Genomic DNA, 26,259 nt, shown 5'->3' on the forward strand with positions numbered 1-26,259 from the left:
AGACAACCCTGCACAGATTACCAAAAGAAAAAACAGCATTAGGGGACCAGTGGATGGAGTTTATTTTTACAGAGCATCAACGGAGTTGTGCAAGTGTTTTTGTTTGTTTCCTGCATTTCTAAAATGCTTGTTTTACAAACAAAGCCCAGTTTGACGACGGATTTGCGTATCGTTTATTTCTTAAGGATGATGCAATCCCAACGAAAAAGGGTCACGATCGTGTGTTAGAACCACAGGCGGTGAGTAAAACTGCTTAAAATATCTCTGCCTCCTTGTTAGTGCGTCTGCCTCCCATCGGAGACCCGGGTTCGAGCCCCGCTCGGAGCAAGTCGTTGCTGCTGCTGCTCTCGTTCAGTTTCAGCCTTCACAGCTGTCACAGCTTCCAAACGCTCTCGACGCAAAAGCCTACTGGCGCTCGTGATTCTTTAGATCCGCCCACACGTCACGCCTCCAGGCGCTCGTGTTTTTCCGGGAAAAATCGGTACAGACGATCTTTCTCTTATGAATATAATAAAACTAAATACTTTTTGGAGTTATGAAGGATGCAGTAATACTCTATAGGTACTCAAGATTAACATGATATTGAGTGAAAACGAGCATTTCACCCCCCCTTTAAGATAGTATGGTCAGTCTCAGTGAAAAGAGACTAGTTACTGCGCTAGTGCCCTTCAACACACACACATCCACACACACACACACGCACACACACACAATCATGTAGAGTGTGATGGGTTTGGTTTACTTGAAGGATAATATAGAGAGCTGGAGGTCAAGGAGCAAAGCTGTATAATCCTCTTGTGCAACTGTGAGAAGGACTCGAATAAATGCAGGATTACCAGAGAGGAGGACAGCAGAGCATATCACGACAGCGAATAACTGAAATTACTATGCATGCATACATAGAGGAACAAAACCCCCAATATTCAGATTATTAATAATTGATTTTTAAATAATTATATTTGTTGCCCCTTAATCTGGAATGTTAGGTTACATCTTTGCAAATACGCGTCAGAAATGTTGGAGCTAAATGAAGACATTAATGTACTGGAACAAAAGAAAACGTATACTGGAGTTTTATACGGTTCCAAAATCTGGGTTGGTAAGAATCTTTTTCTTTTTTTTCTAGGAAAAAAAAAAACTATACTTTTATTCAGCAAGGACACAAAGTCCAAAAGTGCCAGTAAAAACTTTCATACGGTAACAAATTATGTTCTTTTGTACTTTCTATTTCCTAAAATGTACTAAAGAATCCTAAAAATACATAATTGCTTCCACAAAAATATTAAGCAGCAAAACTGTTTTCAACATTAGCAATAATAAGAAATGTTTCTTAAGCACCAAATCAGCATATTATATTGATTTTCTGAAGAGCTACTAAAATTCAGCTCTGTAATTAATGACATTGTATTATTTCATTCTATATATTAAAACTGACAAAAAAAATTAAGAATATTTAACATTGTAAGAATCGTAAGAAAATGTAACATATTAACAATTCTACAGCTCCAACACTATACTTGGAATCACAGGGTGCTGACTGCAAATCTCAAAGGACAATTTCCAGAATACTGGACTATTTTTTACTATTAATGAGAGTTAGCCCTTGATGTCCAGTTAAGCCTGTCTGTGATTTGAGAGTTGGTGCAGCAACAGCAACCCAAACAGAAGCTTTAATTACACGGATCATGAGAAACACACTCTCATCCACAGACCAGGGTTCAAACACTCTACAGGCTGAGGGCATCAGATAACATTAGTGCTGGGGAATGCCACAAAGCGACAGAGACTGCTGAAAAATTTATAAGCAAGCACAAGAGTTCCTCTTTGGGGAGGATGACCTCAAAGAGATTTCACTCAGATTCTGAAAGTGATATCAAATACTCTCTTTAAACACAAACACACACACACTTCTCAAAAACTCACATACAGACTTCAATAACACACTTACCGTGTGCAAGGATTAAACACAGACACATACACACTCATGCTATGGTGTGTAAGGCACCCCAACTGTGGTGATCAAACCTTACATAAGAGTGCAAACTTATCAAATTCACACCAATGGAAAAGACATTATTACTCAACCCCCCACAGCAGTGTTGCATCTAAAAGGTTCCAAGTTGAATGCCACCTGCATCAGACATTTCACAGCACTGGGGGATAGTTCACCTAAAAATGAAAATACAAACCTACATAAATTATTATCTTCCACTGAAAACAAAATGAGATTACTGCATTGTATAGTATTGTTACTATTAATATTAATATTACAGTTTTATTAAATTTATGCATTTAGCAGACGCTTTTATCCAAAGCGACATACAGTGCATTCAGGCTAACATTTTTTTTTTTTTTACCTAACATGTGTTCGCTGGGAATTGAATCCACAACCTTTCGTGCTGCTAACGCAATACTCTACCACTGAGTATTAATAGAAATGTTCAAGTTGCTTTGCATACAAACAGCAGTTGTCAATCTCCAAAAATGATGAAAAACACAATTTAATCTTTATATACAAATATATTCATTAGTCATTGAAAGTATTTCCCCATGTTAAAATCTTATTCATGTTTGTTTTTTAAAGACTTCCAATTCAAACATGAGCCTTTTAATAAAATGTTATTAAAAGTGCAAGAATATTTCAAAATATTATTTTATTATTTGTTTTGACAAAATTTATAACAAATGCAGCCTTAGTGAGCACAAGAGGTTTCTTTCAAAAATACAAAAATGTCTTTCCAAACCCAATCTTATTAACACTAGTCCACACACGCTTGGACAAATAAAAAAAATTGTCTGAAGACCTGCATACAGTATATGTGTGAGCAAAGATGATGTTAGTGGTGTATAATTAAGAGGCCAAAGTCTCTTCTGCTGTATAAGTGCTTCTATCAAATATTAAAGAGCCTTCATAGAGACGCACAGTGTTTAAACTCGGGTTAGGCAAGGTTCGGTAGAGGGACCACATATAGTTTCAACAAACAGAAACAAGTCTGTGTCAGCAGCCATATTTCAAAGGCGGCTTTGATTTACATTTGTAGTTTTTGTCTTTAGCTGGCAAACATATTGTAAGAGTTTAAAAATAATTGTTTATATCATTGTACACATTGAGCATGTTTATTTCAGCAGAGAGTTTCTATATCCATCAACCTTTTTCACGTTAACACAAACACCTCTCTCTCACACAAACAATTTTGATGGCAAGACTCCATTTGCTATCATTAGTGCCAACAGTCATTATATATGTACACGCTTTCATTAAAAACCTTTTACTCCAACTCTGACAACTGACAATGAACCACAATGTTTTGACGAACATGCTTGCTCCTCTATCTCTCTCTTTTTAATGCATCGATATCTCATGCTGTTGCCATGCCAATTATGGAACACCATGACAACAAGGTCAATATAGTCAGCAAAGTGGCACACAGCAAACACACAATGGGGCAACGTTCATCAATTTAACATTTTCTAACTGACAGGACAACACATCATTTGAACATCAATTACGGAAGAAGCAAACAACCACATGACTATGTCAATAGCGAAATAGCAGAAGTAGAACTAAACGTGAAGGCATTCAAGTAAGATTTAATATAGAGTAGATTCAAGAGCCTAAATAGATATAAAAGTTGCATTACAATGAACCAAATTATAAATAATTTAGTTAGTGACATATTATGTACATTCATTCCTGAATCACTTGAAAACAGATTTTATAACATTTTTGATCAACATAATGGAAAGGTTTGGCAGATCTTCATGAGCTGAAACAAAATTAAAAATATATATATTTTGGATGAACATCCGATTTCTTGCTTTTATGCATCAAATAACATCGTGTTAATATTTGTGGTTTCTTTTTCTCTTCCTCTCTAGACAATGAGCAGCAGTTCTGACAGCACTTTATAGACAGAACAAATGATTGCATTCCTGCTTTTAGAAAGCTCAGTTCTGAAAGAAACAACAGAAGACAGAACAGCTTGGACTTTTTTTTAAACAAACTTCACCAAATATAGTCACAGAAAGAGAAGCCAGCAGGGGTGAACTCTACCTCAAGGCCAGATTAATACAGAACATCCATCAGACTGAACTGACTGGTAGTTTAGTACAACTGCTGCTCTCTAGAGCTGATCGGTCTCAGCTTTATATTTTCACATGAGCCTTTTATTCTGTTCCAATCTCTGCAGCAGCTCCTTAAATTGGCCCAAGTCACTAGCAGAAACTGATTAGCAAAAAATCTAAACCAGAGTCTGTCTTTCATCACCGGAGCGGTGAAGATTAGAAAACAGAGAAATAAGGTGTACTGTGCCTCGAAAAACTAATACTGGAAAAGCTGTCTGATAAGTTTTGGAGGGTACCTATAGTATTTGGCACTATCGATGTGATTATATTGGCCAGAAAAAGAGAGAAAACAGACCAGAACAAGATGAAATTAATCCAGCTATAAGGAACATACCCTTTAACGAAATGATCAGAGGAGTTGGAGCATGTTTTGACTCAAGAGACTAAACATAATTCACCAATTATAAGGAATTAGTTAAAGTTTCTTCACACTTGTCTACAATACACTATGCAGTGGTCAGAGTTATTGCCATTAATCGTCCACCATCAAGCTAATGGGAGAGGATCATGATTTTCCACTTTATATCAGAATGACTATATGGAGCCAATATGTACATTAGTGCATGAGAAAATGTTGATATAAAAACCTTAATTTACTGAAATGACTCATCCTTGTTTAAATGCACACTTTTTATGTCAGTCTGAAGATGAAGGCTTTTCATTCTGCTAGAAAAAAAACTAACAGTCAAATTATTTTAAATTAAATAACTTTCTTATAATAGAATTACTTTTACAAAAGGAAAAAATAACCATGGAAACTCTAGTGTTCAGCAACACTAAGAATAGCATAATATCCAGGTACCACCTAACTTGATACAAAAACCCTTGGGGCAGATGAGGCTCACCTTATGTGAGAAGAAGATGAGATTTGACAGTCACTAGAGTCAAAATGTGCCAAAGCTCAGACTGGAAACTGATGCAAGGTTTTGAGCTCCATGTGTATTTGGTTCAGAGGAAACTAGAAGGCAATTTGGCTTTCATATCATATGTTTCACAAAGTGGCAAATAGGGATATGCCGGTATCAAATTTTCCTGTTGTGATTAATTGCTCATGCTTTCACCACGGTAAACGGTATTATCACGGTATTGAAATTTAGTTTTAAAAAAGTGCTCATAATACAGTATAACAGGTTAAAAAACTATTTTTCTTATTACAAAAATAACTGAACATTTAAATACAATAAAGCAATAGAGAAAAATATATAAAGTTAAAAGTTTTGCATAATTAAAGTGCAAAAGAACTATAAAGACCCATAGGTATCACTTTACAATAAGGTTTTCTTTAGTTAACCATTAACATTCACAATGAGCAATAGCTACATTTGCTACAGAAGTTATTCATCTTTGTTAAAAAATAAGTTTTAGTTCATGTTAGCTCATTAAATAACACAGTTGCAACTAGATTTTAACTTATTGTTATTAAATATTGGAATACCCAAGATGAATGAATATTCAAAAGAATATTAAATTGGCAGTTTATGTTAACTAATGCTAAAAATGATGCCCTAATGTAAAATGTAAATTAACAATAAAAATCAAAACACTTTCAAACAATATATATGGCATCAAATGTCTATAGAGGGGCGCTTCCAGGACTCAAAATGTTAGCTTGAGGTGCTCTTTGGATGGGATAATCATAATATAGAACAAATAGGAAACTCCAAGGCACTCTCTTTAAGAAAAATTAAAAAGCCTTTATTTTATGGCATGGCTTGATGACCAAGCCATAAAATAAAGGCTTTTTAATATATGTGGCATATTGTATATGTGTATGTGTGTGTGTGTGTGTGTGTGTGTGTGTGTGTGTTTTATGTTATCTTGGGACGATATGGCAGTCATCTTGGACATTTAAAAATGCTGCATGTCTTCAGATGTAGGACCCAAGAAACTGAAAAGCACAAATGTCATGGCATGACAAAACTTCTCCAGGCCCCAAAAATACCCTTAGACTCCAGAGGGTTAAAGACAGAGAAAGTAAGAGCTGATGAGAAGCTAAAGAAGCAAGGAAGTGGGATGAAAGTGAGAAGTTGAAAAATTATATGAAATAGAGATGATATGGTCTCATTAAATTCTCTGTCCTCCTTATCACCCAAGACTGTCGCTTGTGGCTCTGACATGTCAAGCATAAAGGCCCAGGCTAACTAAAAAGAGGTTCTTGGACAAGCAGTTATTTATTTCTGCTTGCTCTCTCAGGGGAGGGTGGAGGAGAACAGAGGTATTATTAGCAACGTTCATCCACAATATCAATCCTGAAGCTTGGGTCCTACAGCTGAAGACATGCAAAATAGATTTCAGATCTGCGTCAAGTTGAGCTTCTTTAAAAACTCAGTCTGAAAATATTTATTAACCATATACAATGATTAAACTGAGAACTAAACATAGCTTTAAAGGGTTAGTTCACCCGAGAATTCAGAACAACGTGAAAGGAAGTGCACGCAACTGTAATAAAATGTTTCTCACACGGCCCTGGGGGGTGAATCTATGAGTTTTTGTAAGATAAATATCCAGATTTCAAACGTAATAAACAGTTTTTTTCTCACATCTGCTGACTGTGGGGAATCGGAAGACGTGCAGGCGGATGGTGTAGTACTGCATGGTTAGTGATGAGTGCGGAGAGAGAACAAAACAAAATGCTGGTCACAAATTAGAAGAACAAAACAAGGATTTTTAAAAGTGACGTGACATTCAGCCAAGTATGGTGACCCAATACTCAGAATTTGTGCTCTGCATTTAACCCATCCGAAGTGCACACACACAGAGCAGTGAACACACACACACACTGTGAACACACACCCGGAGCAGTGGGCAGCCATTTATGCTGCGGCGCCCGGGGAGCAGTTGGGGGTTCGATGCCTTGCTCAAGGGCACCTAAGTTGTGGTATTGAAGGTGGAGAGAGAACTGTTCATGCTCTCCCCCCACCCACAATTCCTGCCGGCCCGGGACTCGAACTCACAACCTTTCAATTGGGAGTCCGACTCTCTAACCATTAGGCCACGACTTCCCCACAAGAGAAACATTGGAGGATTTCGAAATAAGCCAAGAGGACACAGGTTTTCCTTTGCTAAAGTAAGGAAACATTGGGTCTCATTCACTAATTTTTGCATACAATTTTCTTATTTATACGCACATTTGAACTTCTCAGGAGAACTTTCCACCTAATTCACATACACGTGCGTACGCACATGAGCTTGTTCTTAAACTTGTTCTTCTGTTGGTGAATTTGGAGTCTTCTAAATGAGCGCCCCTGTGCACGAGGTCAGTAATTAGCATAAATCACGCCCAAACCAGCTCCATATAAGGGCTTTCCACAATGAGGCACTTGTACAGAGAAAGACAATTATGGCACCGAAACAAAAGACAAAGAAAAATAACTTTAACGATAATGAACGTGAGGTTTTGCTGTCAGAGGTGGAAGCCAGGAAAAATTATTTGTTATTTAAAAGTGTATCCACTGGCATAACGGGCATAGGTAAAAAGGAAGCATGGGTTATAACACAGGCTTGGAGATAAGGTGGTATAGGGTGAGAGTGGTTGGTGATGTGGCTTAGGTGTGGTTCCAGTGAGTTGCATAAATCAATGAGGGCTTCTCTGGGCAACCTAAAGCGACTGAACAGCCATTCGTCACTCTCCGCGAACATATCTGTGCGCTCTCTAAAGACGCGCTCTCTCCTTAGAGCACGCGCTGCGATGTCTTAAAGCAGTACCAAGTGTGCCATGCCTCTAAACACAAGATGAGACACATTAATCACCGTTTATATAAGGATAGATCAGGTGATTATTGTTTGGACCTCTAATATAATATATATATATATATATAATTGGAACTGTAATTATAATTTATCAATAACATCTAATTATATAGGGTTCTTAACACATGCTAATAAGGCCCCCGTTTGTACATGATTATTGCGTACGTGTGGTATAAGTTGTTCTTGAATCTTTTCGTACATTTAGAATACATTTTAGTACGAAAGTTTTTGATGAATCATGATTTATTCGTGAATACGTCCGTATGCACTTTTCATGCAAAAATCTGTGCCTACGCATATTTAGTGAATGAGACCCAATGTTTCCTTTGCTCCTACATTTCCCAGAGGTGTGCGCGATGCATATGTCTTCCATCTTCCACTTGCACATCTTCCGTGTCCCACAGTCAGCAGAAGTAAGAAAAAAAGTGTTTATTACATTTGAAATGCTTTTACGCTCCAGGGGGCCATTATTCACCCCCAGAGCTAGTGTTGTCAAAAGACCCGGTACTTTGTTACCAAGTAGGTACTAAAAAAATGAAAATGTGACAGTACCAGGTTTCTTTAAGTACCCGTGGTACCGAGGACCCGGTCAACCCGGTTCTTGACGCATACAGCGCTATGATTTCTGCGAAGCAGAAAACGCAGACGGAATCTCAAAATCCAGTCTTGATAATGAAACTTACATTTTAATATGGACAGTCACTGAATTTGTCAAAGTTAGCATAAATTTATCAAATAAAATCTCTGTATGGACCAGTATCTGTAAATGTTAAGCCGCAAAAGTGGGTTGAAATATGAATCCTGCATGTTCTGCATGTCTCTGTGTGAATTAATGAATGGTTTGTTTACTACATAGACTGAAGCGCGTGCCGCTTGCATTAATTTCAGCATCTGCCGTCTCAATGAGGACAGAAATATATAAACATCACCAGAATTGTTGCGAGTCACTTCACAAGTATTTTAACCGTTTCTATTGAGTAAAACCAGTGTCAAAATAAAAGTAGCCCATCAAAATAAAAGTTCATTATTACATAAAGGCATTGTGCTAGAAATATTACTATTATTTAGTAGAATGTATGTGATACTGCTACTACTGTTGTAAAAAATTATAAAACTTTATTTTTTAAAGAAACAAAATCACACAATATTCCATGTTTACATTTTAATAGCAAATCCCCTTTATCAAAAAAAAAATGAATGTTTACATTTCATTAATTAAAAGACAAATAAAATTTGGGTGAAACTTGTTTACGGTTTTTCATAATTATATTACTTGTAGAAAAACCTGAAACATAATTGTAAATAAATATAAAGTTATTGGTTTTATTTTTAGTGATACAATTTTTTTTTTTAAGAATATTTTTATTAAAAAAACACTACAACACTACCCAGAGCCATGTGAGGTACATTTTATTACAGATTCGCACACTTTATTTCATGTCTTCTGAACTGTTTACAACAAACCCAATTATCCCCTTGGAAGAGCAAGGACAATTTTCAACATAACTTTGATTGGATTATTCTGAAAGAGGAAAGTCACATACAGGAAGGATGATTCCAGGGCTGAGTAGAAGATATACAAATTTTCATTCTCGGGTGAAATAACCTTTTACAGCTGAAGCACATAATTTTTGCACCATTGCTATCACTAAATAATGATGTTTTTAAACAGGTTTCCAGGAACACCAGATAGTCCCGCCCCCAAACTATTGGTTGAGCCACAGCTGCTGTGTCAGGCTAGTCTGGATGTTCATACACAGCAAAAGTGTATATACTTCTCATTGTTTCACATGCTGTACATCTGCGTGACATTTTAAACTGGGATAGGAAAGTATTTTAACATTAATAAATATATACTTGAGCTTAAACAAGGGCAAATAATATCAAGACACTGGGTAGAAAAAAAAACATTGAGCGAGAGTGAAAAAAAGGGTGACCGGGTTCACCTCATTAGCTGTACCTGTTCTTTTTTCATAATTGATCTCATCCATCCACCCCTTCAACACTTGTTCCCACTCAAAAACCATTTTATTACACTTAGACATGATGTTCCCATATAAGAGAGGACAGGATGCTTCAAAATAACTGCATGAAGAGACTAAAGACAAAGCCCTCAACAGCCAGACATCCATCCATTTACCCACATGTCAAGAACAGTAAGAACATGTCAGTGTTCACAGTAAATCTGCCATAATATGACATAACATGCCTGGTTTTGCTTGCGTTTTGCCTCAGATCCAATAGCTGGATTGTCCCTGTCCTTTTAAACAGATTGACACTGCTGTATTTATGATGACCATAGATCATATCCTAGTTCGTCACCAGTTAAAAGACTGGATTTAAACCTAATGTTAATCCTAAAAACATTAATTACACAACACAATTTAGGTAAAGAAAAAACAGGAAATACAACCACTTAAAGTACTACAGTGTCATATTCAATCAAATGCAGATTATTATAAGTATAATAAGTTGATCACTGATTGGCTATAGTCTTGACTAAGTAAATTCTATGCATAATATTCATAATATTTACATGATATAAAAACATTCCCTGATAACAAAAACTCCTAAACTTTTGTTTAAGTGAGGTTATTTTGTTTTTGGTCAGATTAAATTGGAGGCTATGAGTAATCAAACTCCTGTAGACACACAAAGATGCCTTATAGAGTCTCTGAGCCAGAACTCTATAGACTGAATTCTTCTTAGCCCTTGTTCCACTGATCGTTTCAGAAAGCTGTCAATATCCCCCAGACACTCTACTGAGACAGAAGCGGCTCTGTGGTCTCTTGAATACAGCACTCACAATATTGGCTCAAACATGAGATCACAAATCAAATCTAAAACAGCAGTAGGACTCAAATTCACCACACATCATCAAGAATGGCCCCATGACCAGTGTGAGAAAGTCAGGGGCAGCTGCCCTTTCCATTTGATGTATTTTTATACAGTACAGACATTTTTCTGATATGTACTGAACATAGTTATTGGATTGCTATAGTAATGATTTAAAAACAACCCCAAGGGGAAGTTACCCAGGGACCGAAATTGCGAGAAATTAAGAGCATCAGTTGTAATGTAAAGACAAACCGATAATGTTTCACGTAATATCATATATTGTTTCATGACAAACATGACATGATTTTAAATAAAACATGTGTTGCTAAAAAAGTTATTCAACACACATTTGTTGGAGAACTACGGACACAACCAGCAGAAAAAAAAAATGGATACTGATGGATAAACAAGAGAAAAAAGAAATCGGTCCCGATAACTATATGATATGTGGTCAGCTGGGTCCTACCTTATCAGCTGAAGTGACCCCATCCTCAGTGGTGCTCTGCCCATTCTGAAAGAGAAACAGAAAGAGATTTCTGTATAAATGTATATGCAGTACTAGTTTGGTTACAACAACTTTTTCTTTACTACTTTTCATAATTAAGAATAATAGTCATCAAAAATATGAAACAATGCAAATACAAAAACAATGTATTAAAATTTCACAGTAACCACAAAACTTCATGAGGTGCCATGTGAGAATAGTTTTAAATGATTTAATTTTTCTTCAACATCAAGTTTAACTCCATTAATTTGTTAAACCTCATTTAGTTGTATGCAAAATAATTGCAATCACTTAGCCTTCAGAGTAGGTTCAGGGAATGCTTACAGCTGGATCCTCTGGCTTATTATCATGAGAACTGCCACAACACGAGTGTGCACATGTGTGCATGCATGTGCTTGAAGGCTCACAGCAGTGGTCTCAAAATCAAATAAGTGTGTTATGCCTATATGACATAATCAATGGCTCTTGGGGCATTTAAACGGGCTTGATTCCTAATATACACTCACACACGTTCTGCTCACAAGCTTCAGATTTAATTCCATAAAATAGATTCCACTGTACAGCACTAAAAAGACATTGATTATTTATGTATTGTTTATACCATACTTTTACTAGGTTAATAATTAACTAGGTTTGAAAGATTTTACACTGTACATGTAAAACCCTGTGTTAAAGTCACCATAAAATCTAAACTGACAATTCTTATGGAAAACACTGCAAAATATTGTTTTAATGGCCTTAAATAGTCTGAAATACACAACAGAATTCATTCTGAACAGTGCAAACAATAAGTGCATTTTCTATTATGGTTCAAGATAATCTGGTATGGTTCTGAAAAAAAAATATACAATATAACTTTGCATAATGCTTTAGTATTTAATAATGAAGTAGTTTTTTATTGGTTGACGGTTGCTAACAAAAAGAACAACTTTAACCAAGGTTTTAAGTGTAAAAAGTCATACAGAGGACTAAAAATAATACTGAGCTCATATCCTCATCTGAGAACTGTACTGATGGGCAGCCGCCATTAAGTCACTTAAAATAAAAAAAAAACGAAATACTTTCTAAATACTAAATACTGAAGCTTTCTCCTTCTTTCCAAAGCGCTCAGGCAGTTGCGCCCCTGAGGCGTCTGCCGTTGCTAAGCAACCACTATGGCTCTCTCTATGAAGACGCAAAAATATTTCAGCAAAGGATAAACAGAATTGCAGCACTAAAAATCGCTTGCAGTAGCTCTGCTACTAAAATTATTTCAAAATGGCAATCCATATACAGCTATGGTCAGCTGTTCCTTCATCTTGGCTGATATGGTACCTTTTTTTTTATGCGCGGGTGGGGGGGGGGGCGTAGATATTATATATTCGAATACATTGCCTGATATTTGATATTCGTTCGAATTAAATTTTTCTCAAAAGTGGCAGCCTTATAATACACAATGAAGTCTTTTTTTTGGCAGTCTCTATTCCTTATAAACATTTAAACACTTATAGACAAAGAGAGAATGTGTGTGCTGTTTATTCCTTTTCTGAATATGTAGAATTACCAGCATGGATTTCTGCAGTTCAAACCGTGAATTCTCTCAAAAAAACGGAAGAAAAATACACAATCACATCCTACACAGGCTATTGCTTTCGATTTCATTCAATACAGAACCTTGAGCAAGAAGAGAAGGAAATGAAAGAGACAAAAATAAAAAGAATTGGAGGAAGGAAGAAAACACGTCTAGCTGCTCAGAAAAAAAACAAAACATAAAACGGAAAAAGATTAAGGATTCCTCACATGTGAAGTCAGAGCCTTATTTATTCATGCCGACTTCGGATCGATTCACTCAAGTGTTCTGGAAGTTATGAAGACTTATCTTAGAAAAACTCCAGTTTACTGTCAATGTCACTTTTGATGACACAGAGGTCCAAGTAAAGAAGTCTCCTTGGTAACTGGAAAGACCTTCAGACATTGTCTCCAAATTGTGAATTGAGTTTTCTGACCATCCACAATACACTTATAAAAATAACAACAACAACAAACAAAACAAAAAAAAACATCCACAATTGTATCCACAGAAGCTGTGGACTTGCATTTTATGAAACACCAAGGAGCATTATTTCAGCTAAAAATCTTTACTCTTTAACTGCAGAAAAAAATATTGTATGGCCTGAGGGTAAAATATCAACAAAGCATTTGTACATGTAAAGTATGTGTTTCCTTGCAGGCTTTTATCTCAGGAGGTTATAAGGAAAGATGGAATTGAACTGAAACTGTGGTTGACTGATATTGTTTTTTGACAGCTGATGCTGATATCCTATAAAGCCTATAATATAGCCTATAATATATGTATGTGTGCGTGTATATAATAATAATAATAATAATAATAATAATAATATTATTATTACGATTATATAGGTGATATAGGGCTGGGCGATATATCTGACGATATGATCATGCGCTCCTTGTCAGTAAATCCAGTTCCGTGATTACCGCTAAATCACCATCACCTGATTTGAAAGACTCCAGTCTCTGGGACCCTGATTTTCAAAGGAAATGCAAAATTAACTTTCATCAAAAAACATAACTTTGGACCACTCAACAACAGTCTAGTCCTTTTTTTAAGCGAGATGCATTTCTCACAGAGACACATAGTGATCCGTACAATCCCTTGAACTGAGCGAAAATCCAGAAATTGGCACAGCTGACAGCCCCTCCATTATGTTCAATGCCAACGAACCAACATGGAAGGAAATCCAGGAGGTAGAAAAAAAAAGCAAGGGCTGCGTCAGCCCCAGGCCCCAGCTGTATACCCTAAAGGGTGTATAACAAATGTCCAAATCTCCTCCGCCGCTTCTGGAAGCTGCTTAAAAGGGTCTGGAAGAAAGTGTCTGTTCCATCGAGCTGGTAGAAGGCTGAAGGCTGCTTTGTTCCTAAAGAGGAAGGCTCAGTGTGTATTGGCCGATTCAGAACCATCTCTTTGCTCAGCACGGAGTGCAAGATCTTCTTTCTCAGTGGTGGCAAAGAGAATGTCCACATACATGATCGATATAGGATATCTCAACACCTCGATCCAAAAGAGAGGAATATCAGGCCTTGCAGGGTGCCTGGAACACACGGCAGTCCTCAGCCAGATGATACATGAGGCCAGGATGGGGAAAGGGACTTGACCGTAGTCTGGCTGGACCTGACCAATGCCTTCGGAACCATCCCTCATGATCTAATCCGGACAACTCTACGACACTACAACATCCCAGATCATATGTCTACTGATTGGCTTCATCACACCCTCTCCACCAGTAAGCTGGTGTGTGGTGGGCGTTCTGGCGCAATATGGCTGCCGTCGTATCATCCAGGTGGATGCTGCAAACTGGTGGTGGATGAGGAGATACCCCCTGTCTATGTAAAGCGCTTTGAGTGTCTAGAAAAGCGCTATATAAATGTAAAGAATTATTATTATTATTATTAATTATTATATCAGGGCAATAATCAGCACCTACCTGGGGGGAATCCAGCTTCGCTTCACTTCATCACTCAGTGGCAGCACCTTGGAAGAGGGATTGTCACAGGGTGTACAGTATCCCCTATCCTGTTTTATCATGGGCATAAACCTTATCATCAAGGCAGGAGAAAAGGAAACCAGAGGCCCAAAGATGGACTCAAGGATCAGGCAACCCGCTCTTAGAGGTTACATGGATGATTTTACAAATCTTAAAGTCTTACAAATCTTAAAGTCCCCACTGGATGCAACAAATGCCTCGTTTATAATGGGTTTTAATTTTTTTGTCTCTGTGCTCCGGGACACACAGCATCACAGTATATTAAGGGGCATAACATTTCCGTCAAACGCTTGAGGTATTCAGCCAATCACAATGCACTGGCCAATCAGAGCACACCTCACTTTTCAGAGCGATGAGCTTTGTCAAAATCAAAGCGTTTCATAAAGGCGGGGCATAGAGTAGGAACAATAATGTACAGTCTGTGGTAAATGTTTATTTTTTCAACTGAAACTACATAAACCCATTTCATTACACCAAATAATGTTCTTTTTAACAACATCATATGACCCCTTTAACAGTTTGACTGATTATTAGACAGTCTTCTATCCTTATTAGACCAAGTGTGCTGCACAAGTCCTGAAAAGTGAAGCCAAACGTTTTGATAACCCCCAGGTGGCTGGACACAGTATAGGTCATAAACACCACCCCCTCCATATAATCTAATTGGAACGTGAGACAACAGAACAATTAAATTACCCTTGAAATTAATTTATTTTTTGTAGCTCTTATCATGCTGATCTAAGTTTAAGTGTTCTTTGTTTGAAGTTCACTTTTCTACAAAGAAAGGAAGTGATGATCTATCTTTTTACAGTCTATTAGACAGAACTGTTAAACAGCGAGAACAAACAATAAAGAGAACGAATGTGAGCACTGTGTGCACATGCACTGCAATTTTCAGCGCCGTCAAAATAAAAGTCCCGCCTCCAACACATCAGCCAAACAATCAAATTTATATAGACCTTGGTGATTTATCTGTTGACCATTAGTGAAAACACAACATAACAGATCAGGGCCTCTGGTCACATGTGGCCATGAAACTTTTTCCCGACAATGTGATGCAAATGAAAGTGCTAAAAGAGTAATCTGCAACAAAATTACATTATTATCGCTCTCATAATGAGACCCTGTTACAGAAATAGCTTGCAAGTAATTGGGACCAAACTGTTCCTCAAAGAGGTGAGAGGATGTATGACTGAGTGTGTGTTTGAGAGAGGGAAAAAGAGATGTGAATGGAATTAAAAGGTCATTTTAAAACAGCCGATTTATGGAATCAAATTGTAAAGGGTTGTTTGACCAAAAAATGCTGGATGATCAACAGCAACTCTGCAGCACCCTTAGACTAAAGAAAACTCATCTTGACTATAGTTGAAGAGAATAAACTACTTTTTTCTAGCCCTGAAGGAACCTATATCAAAATTCAGACCTGTCCCTATGTGTGACTTACTTCCTCATAATGTGACTGACTGGTAGATAAAGTGGGAGTTGAGTTTCTAGATCCTTCTTATAGAAGCAGATTAGTCTCAAATATAATTCACGCAAAAAACACGATTCACACATGCGTAGACAATTTCACATGCATGAAACCTAATTCACGTACAAACAAAAAAAAATCATGTGCGTGAAATAAAATGTATATTCACAAAAAGCAATTCACAAGCGCAAAATAAAATTATATATTTATAAAATACATTTCACAAATCCAAAAAACGATTTGTAGATATACAACTGTGCACAAACACCTTTGAATGTTTAAAATGTATGAGTGTCTGAATGTACAAATCGTCATTTACTACGAATCCACTCAGATTTTTGTGGGTGTGTTTTTGAGACTTTCCTGGCAGAGCTCTCTTCCCACGTGGGTCTGTCGTACTCTTAAGCCAATCAGATGCGATCTTACCATTCAACCAATCATATCATAAGACACTGATAGTGCATTCAAGGAGCACGATTCTGCGCACCTTTTGCGCAATATGGATTAATTCGAACGGAAATTAAGCCTTTACATCAGTAATCCATCATGGTGAATGAAGAAAGGGAAGCACGGGTAAGAGTTTAGTTTATTTCATAAAAGTCTGAGTTTACACATTTTATCGTTTACACATTCAATCAAGACAGTTTTTCTAGTTAGAAAACTAGTTAGAAAAAAATACAGTTGTAACAGGACAGTTACAGTAATTACAAATTAAACTACAATCAGGATAGTAAAAAGAAAGACCTGTAAAGACAAAAGTAAAATTTTGTGTGAAAATTTGTGAAATTATAATTCTAAATAATCTTGTTTTATAAATTGATGTCTGTTAGGTCAGTGTGTACTTTATTACAGTAATTTAAAACATGTAGCCTAGTCATTGTTAACCACTACGTTGAAGCAATGTAGTTCGATCAAGATAAACAACATCAGATAATTTGTAAATAATAACTTAATGATATGATTGGTTGAATGGTAAGATCGCATCTGATTGGCTTAAGAGTACGACAGACCCACATGGGAAGAGAGCTCTGCCAAGAAAGTCTCAAAAACACACACACACACAAATCCGAGTGGATTCGTAGTAAATGACGATTTGTACATTCAGACGCTCGTACATTTTAAACATTCATAGGTTTTGGTGCACAGTTGTATATCTACAAATTGGTGTTTTGCATTTGTGAAATGTATTTTATAAATATATAATTTTATTTTGCGCATGTGAATTGCTTTTTTTTTATATATATGTTTTTTTTTCACGCACGTGCATTAGGTTTCATGCATGTGAAATTGTCTATGCATGTGTGAATCGTGTTTTTTGCGTGAATTATATTTGAGACTAATCTGCTTCCATACCTTCTGAAGTCCCAGAGTAGGTCATACCATTCAGCAGGAGGAACACGCAACTAGTCCATTAAATCTCACTTTTAGCCTACAGATCAGGTGATGCAGTCGACTGGGACACACCGATGATATTGGAAGAGAGAGGAAAGGAGCAATTTAGGGGAAAGCAATGTAAAAGTTAAAAATAAATACATTTATAAAGGAAATATATATGTATATAAAAGGAAGAACATTTTAAAATGAACAAATAAAAGTAAATAGGCCTAAATAAACATTTCAATAGACGAAGGAAAAAAAACAGTATGAATCACAAATGTCAACTTGACTCAGGCATTTGACATGCACACAGAACATTTGTGTCTGTTTCAATGTCAAACCTGACAAGTGTGTAAGGGTGAATGGTAAACAGTTATACGAGGCTGAACAACTATGAATGTGACACATCAATGACGAAGGTCTGACAGAACATGAATGCCCTGGTTAAAAGAAAAGAAACAGACAGCAGGAGTGATGGGGAAGTAGAAAATGTAGACAGAGAAATAAAGGGAAAGGAAGACAAAGAAATCATAGATGAATCAAATCATGAATGAAACCCCAAACGACTCATTAAAACTCTGTGAGGAATTAAAGATAAATGTTTATAATGCTTTCAAAGAGTGAGACTGATGTTCACAGGTGGCAGCAGGGATTTAAAAAGAGAAGACAGGAGGAAATTCAGCTTTTTTTTTTTTTTTTTATTAAGACAGGGTTCCGGACCCTGCATATTCCCGGACCATCGTGCACTGCTATGCCTTCTCATGTTTCAAACTGCTGCACAAACTGACCACTGAGACCGGAAACACACAGTTTGAAAATCTGATATTCCCCAGAAACATAATGCTGGAAGCAAGTGGCACTGTGTGTGTGGTATTTACAAAGGAAATGCAAGAGCAAGAAAGCAAGTAGGACAAATCTGACTGATTCTTTTAGAACTCATGAAGGAAAATGAAAGCATCTAGAGCAGAGAATGTCTGTCTGATCAATATACAAGAATCCAGGAACACAATGTTTGAATTCTGTTTTTTGGCTCCATCTCACTTCAAAGCTCACAGCTTGGCTTGTTGGACACAGTCAAACTGGCTCTTCCAAGTGAAACATAACCTCTCCCTGTGGAACAGACTGGGCCACATACGCTATGATATACCATCGACAAACTTCCAGCAAATCTGGGAAGCTCCTGGGTTCACAGGAATAAATTTCCGGAGATGGAGTGAGAACAGAACTTGTGACTCCTAGAGCTTACAGAACGCCTGTCCTTTAATGGAAGCATATAGCCTCAAATGCATTCCTTTGTTCTCCAACATATAACTTCCAAAGGGTTGGAAGTCCTTGCTGAACAAGCTCCAGGTTCCATGTAACTGCAGGCTTTTAAAATAATGATATCAGTCATCTTTGTGTGCAGTATGTATGATTACAAACACACATTATTGCTGAACCCCAGAGAGCAAGGCAGCCAACAAAGAGGTGAACAGCAGGTGATTTGAACAAAACCAAAAAAAGAATTAACTCACACACCTGTAGCAAAAGGCTTGGATATAGAGTCCAAAATTAGCCATGTACTCACAATGTAACAAATAAGACTTTGTTGATTAAATAAAACAGTTGCCAACCAGTCAACCTGTAACTACATAAGAAACTGCAATATAGCTAATGCATGCCTAAAACTGAACTGTAACAATGAGAATGTAATACTTGCATACATAAACTACATAAAACCTCATTGACTCAACTCATTGATTACTGTATTTTTCGGACTATAAGTCGCACCTGAGTATGAGTCGCATCAGTCCAAATATACGTCATGACGAGGAAAAATATATATATATGTCGCACTGGACTATAAGTCGCATTCATTTAGAACCAAGAGAAAACATTACCGTCTCCAGCCGCAAGAGGGTGCTCTATGTTTTCAGTGTAGGCTACAGGAGCACTGAGCAGCATAGAGCGCCATCTGGCGGCTGGAGACGATAATGTTTTCTCTTGGTTATTTTTGTCTGAGTTTATTTCTCTTGGTTCATGTCAAATTAATTTTGATAAATAAGTTGCACCTGACTACAAGTCGCAGGACCTGCCAAACTATGAAAAAAAGTGTGACTTATAGTCCGGAAAATACGGTATATGTTTTTTTTCCTTCAGAACTTTATATGGCAGCAGATAAACAGGCATCTTGAAATTCCACACAATGTGTGTTTAGAGGCCCTTTATGCATTGCTAGTAAAATTAATACAAATCAAGCGTTTTTTTACCTAGTTGCATTCTGTACGTAGTACTTACTTGCCCTAGTCTACATGAAAAAGCACTTTACGGTCTTGTGGTACTTGCTGAAATGCTGTAAAGCAAGATTCTAATCAGCACAGTTATTCTGCAAAATGTCTAAGGCCCCGTACACACGGAGACCAAGGGGCAAGGAACTCGACCGGAAGTTGAAGTCGGGTGGGGGCTGCCATCTTTTAGCAGAACTTCACTTGCGTTAGCATTCCCATTGACTCCCATTCATTTTGGCGTCACTTTGACAGCGAATAACTTTACATCTGAGGCGTTTAAAGACTCTGTTTGTCCATTATTTATTTCTAAAGATACACGACAATGTATAAAGGGCTCCATTACCTTCTATGTTACATTATGGCCCCGTATAAACAGTTTTTGTAAAAAATAGGCTAACGATTGCGTCATAACCACTCGGCTCTCTGTCGCATTACAGTACAGACAGGAGGAGAAGCTCGCAGGCAATTGACTTAATATGGCGTACTGGCGTTACATTTTAAAATACTATACAAAATAATTAATCAGAATACTTACTCCTGCTCACTCACGACAAAGAACTCCCCGCTCAAGCTCGCCGTCTCTGCAAGATTAACGATGGCAGTTTGCACGCACAGCCACTTAGAAGATTTACATCTGGCAGACAGGTTGCTGACGTCGTCAAGCTTCGTTTGAGTCTGCGCGTCAGAAACGGAAGTGCTAAAAAACGCTAAAACTGGGCTTCATTTGTCTCAATTGAGTTCCAATGGGGTCGCTGTGTCCATTTCTTTTACTGTCTATGACGGAGACGGAGCTTACCCCAATCCGTTTTTTTTTTCCTCGTCTCAAGAAATATCCGCGTCCACACGAAACCGCATAATGATGTAGTATACATGCCAGACCCACTATGTGGCGCTGTAACTCTGCCACAGAGATACACTAAAAACAGAGAAGAAGACTTGGACTGTGCTCATAAACCTTGCGCGTGGTACACAAACGAACATGGAACAATACATTTATTAATCAGTGTTAATGTTAGTTAATAAAAAGACAATCGTTCAGTGTTTGTTCATGTTTTTGTTGCTGTTACATGACGTAGAGGTGTCTGACTAGGGGGGAGACGTGGGCTGATGACGTCATCGTTTCAGAAAATATACGGATTAGCCGTCCAGACGAAAACGCAAAGACGGCGTTTTCAAATGTATCCACTCTGGGACCCGGTTTAAAAAAATAGCGGTTTCACTTTGCGAAAACGCCGGATCTGTGTGGACGAAACGCCTATCCGATAAAAAATGTGTGCGTATTCACAGAAACGCGTCTCCGTGTGGACGGGGCCTAAATATAGACTAATTTCTTCTCAGATCTGCAGAAAGAATTTCTTTAACAGGACTGAGAAGTACTGCAAATGTTTCTGCAGCGAACCTGCTGTCACCAGATTGGTGAACCCATTAAAGGGGTGAGCAACCAGAAGGCAAAGGAGAAAGTAGGTTAATTTAAGATTAAAATTGAACAGATTACGATACCATAAACAAAAGACTGAAAAACACATCTCTCTTGTAGCGATTCTCAAAAGAGATCAGCATTAGTCTGAGAGCAAGATGAGAAATGAAATCCTCTTCCTTCCATTCCCACTAATCATGGACATCACAGCAGGCCATATTGTCTCAGCTTGCCCTGTAGTTAAAAATTGGCCTTCAGCCGAAGTTGCTGGAGCAAATTCCAGTGCTGTACAAGGCAAAGGGCTGAAAGTTTACTGTAGCACAACACTGAACTAAAGCAGAAGTTTAGCTCTCAGAGCTGTTAGCACTGTGGTCTGTGATAAAAAGATATGATTCCTCAAACCAGCTTATCTGAATATCTTTGCAAATCAAAATGAAATGTAAACCTTTTTAAGAAGAAAAACATCTCACTGTATGAAAGCTAAACCTTACAGAAGATCATCTTATACTACAGATACCAGTAGATTATTTCAAACACGTTGCTACTACTGAGATTGACTATAATGTTTTAAAGCAATAAAAAACAGCTGTTTTTTACCACACACACTACAAACAGTTTGGAGACACTAATTCAAGAGAGCACACGAATTCAAAAAATACTATTTCCTAGTGCATCTTATGACCGCTGTATTATTTCTTAGATTTTCTGACATTTCACTTGTACCCCGGAGAAGACAAAATGCACAGCAAGAAACAGGAAAACAGTTGGTTCACAGAGCACAACGCAAGAAAGCCAATATTCTTCCACTAGAGTTTAATAATACAAGCTGCTGTCATTACACAAAAATGGTGGCTTTTTCATTTTGAATAGAGATTTTTCTGTAATTTTCTTTCAGATTTTTAAGTATGTATTTTAAGTGTTAATAGGTTTCATTATATAACCTCAAGCTCACTTTTTTTTAAATGCATGTTCTTCAAAGAGAGAGTTGTTGCCCTTTATGTTTTCAATGGAATTGTAAATTATTTTAATAACAGGAGTTATGATGATAACATTTATGCATACTCTGGGTTATGATAAAACCAAACCAAATCTTAATTAAAAAAAAACTTCAATAAGCAAGTAGTTAGAAACCCAAGGTTGGGGACAGACCAAAACATGCATCCACATGAAGAAAGTTTCTGGATTGTTGATTGTGTAAAAGAAATGTCTAGTCTATTATAAGCTACAGTAAAAGTTATTGACAGCTTTTCAGTTTTAAAGACATGGTTTACACGAATGTTTACAAGGGAGGGGACACCTTCTTCGGAATGACCATCTAGTTTTACAAAACATCTCACCTGCGCTACTTCAGCGCGCCGCGTCATGCTCGCGCTCCAAAAGAGTAAAGACCGCTTACCAAACCTGCAGAACTCTGCACCAGTGTTTACTGATTTTACAATTTTTTGAAAGTAGGCTATCACATATCTATACGATTTCTGTTTTTCTTATGAACTCCCCATAACAATGGACCTCTGTCACGGACAGAGGAGCCTTGAGAACACATATTAAATCAGTTAATTCAGTGCAGTGATTTCACCACTTCTCACCTCCGTCTCCAGCTGCACCAACTCCATTTTGGGCCATGGTTCTGCCAGTTGAGCAAGTGGCATTGTGTACGCTCCTTCTCGTCTCTCTCGAGTACTCAAATTTGGACGGGGATTTCTTCCGAACCGGAGTATTCCCTGCTGGAACGACCTGATCTGTCCCTTTGATCAGGAGCAAACGGGCGACTTTCCTCTCTTACAATCCGCTCAGGACGCGCAAATTCACTCCGTAGAAAATTAAAGCAGTTATTCCCGTTTAAATGACGTTGACGGATTCCCCTCTCTGTCCGGTGAGGAAGAGGAGTTGCACAGCCCCGTTCCTGGAAATGAACAAATCTCCCCCGCTTATTCACACACAGGTGGACTCGGGTTCAGAGGAACATGCGCCGTGCGTCTGCGGCGATGAAACGCGCCTCCTCCGAGGAAATAAAATAAAAGATGATATTGTAATGAGTTGGTTTCTCAACTGAAACTCACTATCGGTGTGCACGCAGACGCAGGAAAAGAAAAGAGGAGCCGATGCTGTCAGTGCTGTGTGTGTTCCGCTCTGTCTGAACCGAATCGACAGTGTAAAAGCGCATGAGCTTCAGCCAATCATTGTTTTGAAGAGAGTTCTCCGCCAGCCCCTTTCTCCTACCATTCTATGGACACCCCTGCTGGCCACTTACCGGCACTGCAAGCTCTTGGTTTGGTCAAAACCAGTTACACTCTTGCAAACGTAAATTAAAACATTTATAGCTACACTTTGACGTTATTTAAATAAAAATAACAATTTATATTAATAAGACTGTTTTGGAAGAAAAAAAATCTTCCAAAACACGTCTTTACTTTACTCAAATAAACACTAATAAACCAATAGCCTACTAACTATTAGGGATGGAGGGACGGATTCCGCGGGAAATTGCATACATACGTCATCCGTGCACAGAGTAGCAGAACCTAAGCACAGCTAAAATAATGTTCTTCCACAAAACGCCTTTTCTAAACAGTCAGATGTTACATAGTGTACCTTTGCAATATATTTTTATTGTCATATAAATATTTAAACGGTAATTTCCCTAGTCTTATACGTTTATAAGAAAACTAAAACATTTTCAATAGCATTAAATGTCAAACTGTTTTGCCGTTATTTGTTCATATGACATTTGCAGCTTCTACCTTTCAAATAAAGTATCCTATTGTAATGTTACTAACTTTGAAACATCATAGTACTCAATATACAATATAGCTAATGATGACTATGTGTGTATATATATATATATAACGGCTAGGTAATAAAATGCAACTGTTCAACCTCCTAAAAAATGCTACCACCAAAAAGCACTGAAAATAGTTGTGACCAATGCATCTGTTCTGTGTTTTTGTATTTCAGTTGAATTTGACTGGACACAGGAAAGCGCATCATTGTCGTGCATATCAAGTTTTTTTTTTTTTTTTTAACTAAATTATTATCAACAGAAGTAGAGATCGATGTGACAAAGTATTCCCCAGTGCTGGCACAAGTACCCTATCCCCTTTTCCATCATGCCAGGATTGTTATTTCATGTTGTCAGTTGTAATTGTTTTGTAGGCTTTTTGTGATAAGACAGAGACATGCCAATACCACTTGACTCTTTATTCTGTCAAAGGGAGCAGAGAAGAGCAACTGTTGCTTCCTGCTGAGAGTGGTTACCACTGGCAACCACAGACCATCTGCCAGCGTGCTGGTGAATCTGTTGCCAGAGTAAAACAGAGTATGAATGGTCGTCTTTATGAGATGGTAGTGGGTGGATATGGAGTGTGCATGGTAGAGGACCATGTTTCATTGAGTCAAATGATGGCACAAAGAGCAAAATGCTTTTAATGGCACTCAAATACACTAATGATAATGTAGAGCTATGTCAGGCTAAACCGTGACATTTTTAAAAAGGAATCAAGACTAAGGCCTCAATGAAATTCCTTAGTGTAGACATAAAATCAACTATGTATGAATGTTTTTTTACAAAAATAAATCATAGGCATTACAAACACTCATTACCCTCTGTTGAATGTGTGTGTTTTCCGCACTAGACTGCAGTACAAACATCTATTCTGTACACAGATATCAGATGCACATACTCAGCTGTACCATGCGATTCTCTATACTCTTTACTGCTACTTTGGCCTATTTCAGTGAATACCTGGCAATCTGCCTGCCAGCCTGTCCCTACAGTTACTGTACTGTAAGTCAAAAGCATCTGTTAGAACAGCAAGTACTTGGTTCTAGTGCACTGTGTACACCATGACTTTCCGTACAAGGTGACTCCTCCATATTATTTAGTCTAGTGAGCTTGCAAGAGCCAGGCTGACCTTAAAAAGTGCAGAAAGGAATGATTAAAATGCATTCTGAGCATTACTGAAATACTAGATGCATGCAGACAATAGGAGCCCGATGAATTCAGATTAAGCAATATTTTATATAATAATATAGGTACATTAGATAACACTTAAATAAAACACGAGAAACTGAGAAACTATGTACAAAAGGATCCATGAACTTTAAGAACTTTTTTTATTATTATTATTATTATTATTAATCCTGGGGAACACATGATAGGAGAAAATTATTATCCTGAATGCAATGTATGTCGCTTTGGATAAAAGTGTCTGCTAAATGCATACATTTTTTTAATGGCATTAGTGAAAAAGTGCTCAATAATTCCACCTGGAGGCCGGTGAAATATCACACACTGCAGATCTTTGGTAGTTTATAGTATTTGGGTATGCATCACTGAGTCTGTCTGTTTGTATAGAGCTGTGGGTGAAATCTCATGTCTGTTTGGCTGTTTTTCCATCTTACCCCTCCACTGGAACCTTTAACACAGCTTATGTGTAGTTTCTTCCACAGTGGACAGATTGATGTGTTCAGACAGGAAGTCTGGTGTATATGTGCAATGCATGTTGATGCAAAGCCTTGCAAGAAATTATGACTAACCAGAACACTCTTGATGATTTTTGGTTTCATTCCCTGCACAAATAATCAAATCCTGGCTTAGGAATAAATATGAAATAATAACTTTATTAGTTTATTTACCTTAATCTGAATATTAACTAATTTCCTTTTAAACATTTCCACAAACCCTCAGCACTTCTTTTTCAGGCTCCAGTTTAAAAACTCATGGTCTAGGGTGTATAAAACATAAAGATGAGTTCCACTTTAATTAAACTATATATTTGTGTCCTCAACATTCAAGCAAAACAACAATATGACACTATTTGGTTCAGTGATTTTACATGTCCCGGTTACTGTTATGTAGTATTTATAAGATCTAAAAAGGCTACCTAGGCATAACCTGCACTTCCTCCATGGGTAATTGTGTGTGTACTTGGTGCTGTGATTTGATTTCCAGCCAAAGAGCTGCATCA

General features: G+C 37.4%; 1 protein-coding gene across 2 annotated transcripts in view; it reads right to left on the minus strand.

Moving 5' to 3' along the window:
• LOC113082784 (ribosomal protein S6 kinase alpha-1-like) overlaps positions 1–23,469 on the minus strand; it is a 50,728-nt gene extending 27,259 nt beyond the window's left edge. For both annotated transcript variants that reach the window (XR_003282900.1, XM_026254241.1), the window contains exons 1-2: positions 22,879–23,469; positions 11,180–11,224 (exon numbers count right to left, since the gene is read on the minus strand). Coding sequence is in view for 1 of the 2 variants with exons in the window: in XM_026254241.1 (XP_026110026.1) it covers positions 11,180–11,224; positions 22,879–22,941 (108 nt within the window). In the remaining variant the exon portion in view is untranslated. The remainder of the gene's footprint in view (positions 1–11,179; positions 11,225–22,878) is intronic.
• Between the last annotated feature and the right edge of the window lie 2,790 nt (positions 23,470–26,259).

This window comes from Carassius auratus, unplaced genomic scaffold, assembly GCF_003368295.1.
Source record: "Carassius auratus strain Wakin unplaced genomic scaffold, ASM336829v1 scaf_tig00036804, whole genome shotgun sequence".
NCBI classification, from domain to species: domain Eukaryota; kingdom Metazoa; phylum Chordata; class Actinopteri; order Cypriniformes; family Cyprinidae; genus Carassius; species Carassius auratus.